The sequence below is a fragment of the Oncorhynchus masou genome, chromosome 13 (assembly GCF_036934945.1).
Source record: "Oncorhynchus masou masou isolate Uvic2021 chromosome 13, UVic_Omas_1.1, whole genome shotgun sequence".
Taxonomy (NCBI): Eukaryota; Metazoa; Chordata; class Actinopteri; order Salmoniformes; family Salmonidae; genus Oncorhynchus; species Oncorhynchus masou.
Genome location: NC_088224.1, coordinates 24,450,218 through 24,458,374, shown reverse-complemented (window position 1 = coordinate 24,458,374; position 8,157 = coordinate 24,450,218). Strand labels below are relative to the sequence as shown.

Below are 8,157 nucleotides of genomic sequence, written 5' to 3'. Positions count from 1 at the left end.
TTCAAGACAACTTGGAGCTCTGAAAAAAACTATATCAAATCACAACTTCAGTGAACTTCAGGTGGGAAAGTCGGCGCTCTAGAAAGATGCCCGTGTTTCCAACTTGGATGACCATTGAAAATGTTTTCCCCCAGTCTGACCTCATTTTATTCCCAGAGTTCCCAGTTGTCTTGAAGTCGGAGACGTCAGAGTTTCCTGTTGTTTTGAACACGCCATTAGTCTCAGCAGAGGGAGAGATAGCTGCAGAGGGTCCGTCTCTCACGGTCACTGCTCTCTCCTTCCTTTCCTCCGGTGAGACTGACCAGAGAGACACAGTCTTCCACCTGATTGCAAATCTCGAAGTCACACCACATCTGCCTCATGCACAAATTAATGTTCTAATGATCAGAGAAAGTGAAATATTCCTCAATATTAAAATTGTCACGACAAACTGCTAATAAATAGAAGAATTGAAAAAAAAAATACAGGGCTATCAATACACTTGGCTACTCATTCATTGCAGATGCAGCGCAAGTGGAAGTAGGGAGAAGCGCTTTACGTTTTGTAATAGTGTTGAACAGAAACAGTGCCGACATGAAAAAAAGCAGCTCTGTGCATTATACTTTAGCAGTCTCTCTCTCTGGTCATTGTTTTGCAAGTTATGAAATCTCATGTAGGCTAATGACTTGAAGATCGACCAGGCAATCGCGCAGTTGGTGACCACTGGGCTATAGGTTACTACACGCAAGATCGACTAGGCCTAATCAAATAATATTTTCGTAAGAAGCCTTTGACTCTCCTCCTGAACTGCCACCAGAGACCTACACAGTACAGCCATTGGTTAGGAAGCATACAAAAAAGTTGTTGATCAGCAAGAGCAGAGCAGGCAGGGACTTAGGGTTGGAACAGCCATTGCAGTGTGTGATGCAGCTTAGCTGTATTTACACCATCCCATCAGTTATCTTAGAAATATACCTTTGCTCTGTGACTCTCCAAGCATGCACTTCATATTGCACACCCAGCTGATAATCAGAGATGAGTGGCAGCATCAGGCACAAGTCGATATATATATATAGAAATGTAATCAATTACATGACCCTCCCCTACACTAGATAGATATATCTATACACACTAAACCCTCCCCTTGACTAATTTATAAAAACCCTCTTAGGCTTCACTCCCCCCTATCTGCAATGCCTAATGCAACCCTCATCCTCCACCCGTTCTGCCAGTCACATTCCGTTAGAGGTCCCTTAAGCACACACATCCCTGGGTCGCTCCTCTTTTCAGTTCGAAGCAGCTAGCGTCTGGAGCGAGCTGTAAAAAAAAAAACACTCAAACTGGACAGGTTTATTTCCATCGTGAATATTCTTACTGACACTTGTGGCTGCTTCGCGTGATGTATTGTTGGGGTCTCTAACTTCTTGCCCTTTGTGCTGTTGTCTGCCATGTTTTGTGCTGCTACCATTATGTATTGTTGTCTTTGGTCTCTCTTTATGTAGTGTTGTGGTGTCTCGTCGTGATGTGTGTTATATATATATATATATATGTGTGTGTGTGTGTGTGTGTGTGTGTATATCCCGGCCCCGCATGATGCCTTTTGGTAGGCTGTCATTGTAAATAAGATGTTCTTAACTGACTTGCCTAGTTAAATAAATAAAAATGCATTGAAAAAAACATGACCTTCCCCTAGTTTCATCCAGATAGCCTAACGTCACTCATTATGTAGCCTACATTTCGATCCATCCCTAATAGCTAACGTTAGCTTTCTAAAGTATAAGGCCTTTAAACAGTCGCAGCCTGTTTCTTATTAAAACTGCCCAACAAAACAAAGTTAGGCTGTTAGCTAGGCCAAATTCACTTGAGCAAAACGTCTAACTACTTAGATACTGTTCTTCTGTGAGACAACGGGAGAGTTAACCTATTAGTTAAAGACCGAGTTAATTACTGTTTGAACAATGAATCAATTAATTAAACGACTGCAAGGTAATGAGTTAATTTCTTCCTCACCGTAATCATCCGCTGCTTCACGCATGTCATCCATAACGAACCTGCTTTCACGAGTATCAAACTCTAAACTAGCAATTTATTTACCGATAAAGTCAAACACGCTTTTTTGGAATTGATGCATGAGTTTGCACCGTTTCGAGACGTGATAAGGTTGATTGACAAATTAGCAAGTTGAAGACAGAACAATCACATGTAGCGGTTGATCTGAATCAGCCAATGAGAGTCCTCAACGATCCGAACAGAACCGAGTAGGGAGATTCCATTGATCAGAACACCTGGGAACAGACCGCCTAGGGACCTGCACTACTACACGAGTGTGGTGTAAATTTCAGCACCCTTGTTGTGGTAATGCTATGTATGAACTAGCTCCATAATATGAAAACAAAATTAAATTCGGATCATTATTGGAACATTTAAAAAATTAAAACATCTAGACTGATATGGCAGGCCAGTTCCTTCAGAGACACCCTTCAAACGTTTGGTGGCATTCAAGGCAATAGCGATGAGTCTGACAGATATATTCGTTATTTTATCTAGGGGGTATGCAGGGACCTTATGGCTGATTTATGATGAAATGTGTTACTCATATGGGGGTTCATTTCTACAGCAGTGAAGTGCAAATATGGTAAGCCTACAATAATTGGTTTGTGCTAGTAATATATCACCTACAACAGAGCTCAGCTCCATTGACTGTAACTGGCTATCCAGCTCCACTTCATTCCCTTCACATCTCTATAATATACTGTTACACGATTCACAAATAATCAAGTACAGCAAGTACTAGCAGCAACCCCAATATATCTATCTCCCTTCTCTCCCCTTCGCCAGTGAATCAGACCAGTAGATTCTGTAGCGTCAGGGAGGTATGTGGCCACTGGGATGTAACACCATAGTCAAACAGCAGAGGGCAGAGTGTCACACCATCACCCAGCCAGCGTCACTCCATCCATGTATGACATGTTAAACCCTCCCATTCTCCCCCTGCTTCTCCCTGAAATGTATAGTACACACTTACACTCCTTCTCTAGGATTTAAAAGCATTGGATTGGTGTAGACTGAAGGAGTGTCTGTCTAGAATAATACCTACCTACACAATTCAATTCCACTCAGATCTACTCAAATGTTTAGGCACTAGGAGGTAGAGGTTAATGATTTGAGATTTGTGTCAGAGCAATATGTTTGTCAGTTCTATATGTGATTTTTCTATTTTATCTGCACTATACAGAGCTCTCAAAACCATTAGTCCCCTCATGTTCCACCCCCACACCATACCCTCAGCCAATAAAATCACAGACGACAGTGTGTTAACCAATGAGGTCTTTTATTTGGAACAGAGTGGCAAATTAGTGGCAGGGCCGTGGCGCAGAGGTCCGCCTCCCGGCGCTCAGCAGCCAATGACAGAAACAGCCTTAAAAAATGCAAATGTATAAAAACAGGATGGGTAACAGAAAACACAGTGTGGTGTGGCCTTCCACCAACTTGGCACACACACACACACACACACACACACACACACACACACACACACACACACACACACACACACACACACTCACACTCACACTCTCTCTCTCTCTATTATTTGGCTATGCAGACTTATATGGGTACAAACACATGTTAACAGTTGGAAGGTAAGTTTAGAAAAGACAGTTCAGGTCAGTTCTGTCTGTGATGTGTGACGTCAGTCAGTCCTGCTACAGACAAACAGACCGTGAGTGACAGATTGTGTGTGAAAAAGCAGACTAGCCCCACATTCAGCAGTGAACAGGTGAGACCTACACACACACACACACACACACACACACACACACACACACACACACACACACACGAGTCTGATGTGAAATAAGAGTGAGGCGTTCACTGCTTAAAAAAAAGAGGGGGCAAAGCAGTTGAGGCGTACACACACACACACACACACACACACACACACACACACACACACACACACACACACACACACACACACACACAGGGGTACAGGTGTGACTACCTGACTATGGAAGAGCGTCAGAACTGCTGGAGCAGGTAAAATACACACCTGCCCACAGTACATTCCTCTCAGAACACACACACACACAAACACACACACACACACACACACACACACACACACACACACACACACACACACACACACACACGAGACTAGTATAGTTTGACTCCCATGCAGTTGTTCTACAGTACTGAATATATTAGAAGCTACTAGTCCAGTCGTACTGGTGTGTTGGTTATTGTTACAATCTTAGAAAGCACAGCCTCCAACTCAACTCCTGTCCCCACCCCTACCCACAGCCCCCACTTCAACTCCTGTCCCCACACCTACCCACAGCCCCCACTTCAACTCCTGTCCCCACACCTACCCACAGCCCCCACTTCAACTCCTGTCCCCACCCCTACCCACAGCCCCCACTTCAACTCCTGTCCCCACCCCTACCCACTGCCCCCACTTCAACTCCTGTCCCCACCCCTACCCACAGCCCCCACTTCAACTCCTGTCCCCACCCCTACCCACAGCCCCCACTTCAACTCCTGTCCCCACCCCTACCCACTGCCCCCACTTCAACTCCTGTCTCCACCCCTACCCACAGCCCCCACTTCAACTCCTGTCTCCACCCCTACCCACAGCCCCCACTTCAACTCCTGTCCCCACCCCTACCCACAGCCCCCACTTCAACTCCTGTCCCCACCCCTACCCACAGCCCCCACTTCAACTCCTGTCCCCACACCTACCCACAGCCCCCACTTCAACTCCTGTCCCCACACCTACTGATGGACAACTTCTACTTGAAGAGCCACTTTCAGCATCGTAAGCCCCTCCCTCACAGTCCCAAAGACCAGCCCACCCCCAAATAGACAGCCAATGGTAGAAGAGAAAGAAAGAGCATGCAGGGGATTGGATGGATACATGCTGGTGCCTTTACACAACGGACCAAACTCTAACCAACCAGCAACTGATCAGTCACTTATTAATAATGTACTGAAACCAGCTTGTGTGATGAGGATAATGATAATATGTTGAGTGAGTGATATGATTTATATATATATATATTTAGTCAATGAAGCGCAAGTGATATATTTGTGTGTGTGTGTTTGAGCTTGTGAGCGCATGCTTGCATGTACGGCGTGTGTATATTTGCTTAAGTGTGTGAGTGCGTACTTGTGAGTGTGTGTGGTGTGTGTGTTGAGAGCACAGCTCCACAGATTGACGTGATATAGAAATGGTGATCATGCGACTGGTTAGTGGCAACGACAGAAAAAGTATTTCAACCAATGATATTTACATATAAACTTTTGAAACCGCTAAATACACATCCTTTCGTTCATTCGAGTATTATTTTCATAATTACTATTATTTACCAACCAGTCCAGAACATTGATATATTATTGGTTATTATTACTATCCATAGAACTAATCACCTTTGTACAGCGTAAAGGAGCAAACCAGACAGCTAGCCGCTAGCCCTGTGTTAGCATTCAGCACCAGGGTCGTATTCATTGACACACAACGGAAAACGTTGTAAAACATTTTGCAATGGAATACGGAAATGTGCATTTCTTATTGGACCAGGTAGTCCTCTCTGTTTCAGTCCGTTTTCTTTGTTTGGTGCCTAATGAATACAACCCAGGGATGTTGAGGAGGGAAACACTCATAATCTGTTGTTTAAACACCCCTTCACATGGTGAACAGTGTTTACACAACTACTACCATCAGGTAGCGTTGTTAGCATTAGCTAATGTTTATGTTACCCCAGCGGTTTGTTTACCCACCATTTTATTTAACACTATATCCCTGGTTAGAATCCCTTGCTAACTACCAGTGAATGCTGCCACAACGTTGTCCTGAGGTTGTCAGAGCGTTGTGGGAGGGTTCCCCTACTCTGATTGGCCAAGCACAGAGAGAGGGGTCCAAGCCATGTGTGTGTGTGTGTATGAGTGAGAGAGAGCACCAGGGCAATGGAAGGCACTACAATAGAGACCTTTCCTCTAACCTTTGACCCCAGTGTCTGTGTGGCCAATCAGATGACACTCTCTTTCCTCCTCTGTTTGTCTCTGTCCCTTCTTCTCCCCCATCCCTCTTTCACTTGGCTCATTCGCTCCGTGGAACAGACACTAGAGTATTGTGCTAGAACACCGGATAAGAGCTTGTGTTTTTACAAAATAATCAGTTCATTACATCATCAGAACAATAATCATATAATATCAATAACAACATTTACTTAAAAAAAAAATAATATTGTGTATCACATTTTTATATATTTTTTTCCAGCTGATATATTTATTTTGTTATTTTTTTAAAAAGTGTATTTATATTTTTTAAAGAAATGTTTGAGTCTGTGGAGAGACGGGCACTCTCAGTAACAACTGACATGGAGGACAGGAACATAGGAGAGAAGAGAGGGAGGAAGATACGGGAGAAGGATGGGAAGGAGATGTGAAGCGACAGGACGGGAAGGGAGCTGGAGTGATAAGCATCTCTCTGTGTGTGTGTGTTATGCGTAGAACTCCTCCTGTTTGTCAGCTTTCTGGTAGGTGACGGTGGCTTGCTTGGGTTCCTCCAGTGTGTAGCTGCCTTCATCTTTCTTCTTCATCCTGTACACCAGCAGCATGACGAGGAACGCTGCAAACAGGGCCCCCACCACGCCCCCCACTATCACCGCTGTGGACAGAGAGATAGAGGAAGGGATGGTGGGGAGAGGGAGGGAGGGACAGAGTGGGAGGAAGGGAGAAAGAAAGAGGAAGGGGGAAACAGAGAGAGAGAGAGACATATGGTCAAACAATGTAGAACTCATTCTGAATAGGACAAAAGATTCAGAACATGTAAAGAACAGAGACACATACACTAATGCCATGCAAGTGGTTGAAGTGGGCTAGCGCTGACCACTGGTATACAGACCACTGGTATACAGACCACTGGTGTCTCTAATTGTCTACTGCTTCTATATGTCTTCTGGAGAATATGGAATCTAAATAGATTCAAATATAATAAAATGACCCCGGCATGGTAAATTAAATGAGTTTAGTGAGTAGCGGCATCTTCAAGTACCACTTTAAGCACTGCAGGCAATGCTAACATATGAACTGACGTCTGTGATGATCATCTATTATACCCCAAGCTGTGTGTATTTACATAGTATCTACATAGTACACGCTATCATGTGTCATGACCGTCCCTACATATTACGATCCCGTGTCACTAAAACACACAAATCATGTGTAGGCTACTGTTCCTACATACTACAACACACTAACAGCATGTGTCCAGCGCACAGACACACTAAGGACACAGTTAGCCTGCTTTGACTCCTGCTCTTTACCGATCACCACGAAGTCAGCGAAAACCACCGCCAGCAGGCAAGCAATCAGAATGGCTGGGGGAGACACAGACAGCCAATCAGAATAAAGACAAAAGCTACGCCCGTCAGAAGAATACGGAGAGAAAGAGAGAGATAGAGAGAAAGAGAGAGAAGGTGTGAGATATACTAGTAGAGGGAAAGAGAGGAGAGAGAGACTAGTAGAGGGAAGAGAGAGAAGGAGTGAGATATACTAGTAGAGGGAAAGAGAGAAGGTGTGAGATATACTAGTAGAGGGAAAGAGAGAAGGTGTGAGATATACTAGTAGAGGGAAAGAGAGAAGGTGTGAGATATACTAGTAGAGGGAAAGAGAGAAGGTGTGAGATATACTAGTAGAGGGAAAGAGAGAGAAGTTGTGAGATATACTAGTAGAGGGAAAGAGAGAGAAGTTGTGAGATATACTAGTAGAGGGAAAGAGAGAGAAGGTGTGAGATATACTAGTAGAGGGAAAGAGAGGAGTGAGAGAGACGAGTAGAGGGAAAGAGAGAGAAGGTGTGAGATATACTAGTAGAGGGAAAGAGAGAGAAGGTGTGAGATATACTAGTAGAGGGAAAGAGAGAGAAGGTGTGAGATATACTAGTAGAGGGAAAGAGAGAGAAGGAGTGAGATATACTAGTAGAGGGAAAGAGAGAGAAGGAGTGAGATATACTAGTAGAGGGATAGAGAGAGAAGGAGTGAGATATACTAGTAGAGGGATAGAGAGAGAAGGGGTGAGATATACTAGTAGAGGGAAAGAGAGAGAATGTGTGAGATATACTAGTAGAGGGAAAGAGAGAGAAGGTGTGAGATATACTAGTAGAGGGAAAGAGAGGAG

The 8,157-nt window shown here is 44.2% G+C and overlaps 1 protein-coding gene across 1 annotated transcript in view; it reads right to left on the bottom strand.

The window, feature by feature from the left end:
- Nucleotides 1-3,291: 3,291 nt before the first annotated feature.
- Nucleotides 3,292-8,157, bottom strand: part of sdc3 (syndecan 3) — a 42,554-nt gene continuing 37,688 nt past the window's right edge. Inside the window, exon 5 of the mRNA XM_064983298.1 lies at nucleotides 3,292-6,649. Coding sequence (XP_064839370.1) covers nucleotides 6,483-6,649 — 167 coding nt within the window. The 3' untranslated portion in view covers nucleotides 3,292-6,482. The remainder of the gene's footprint in view (nucleotides 6,650-8,157) is intronic.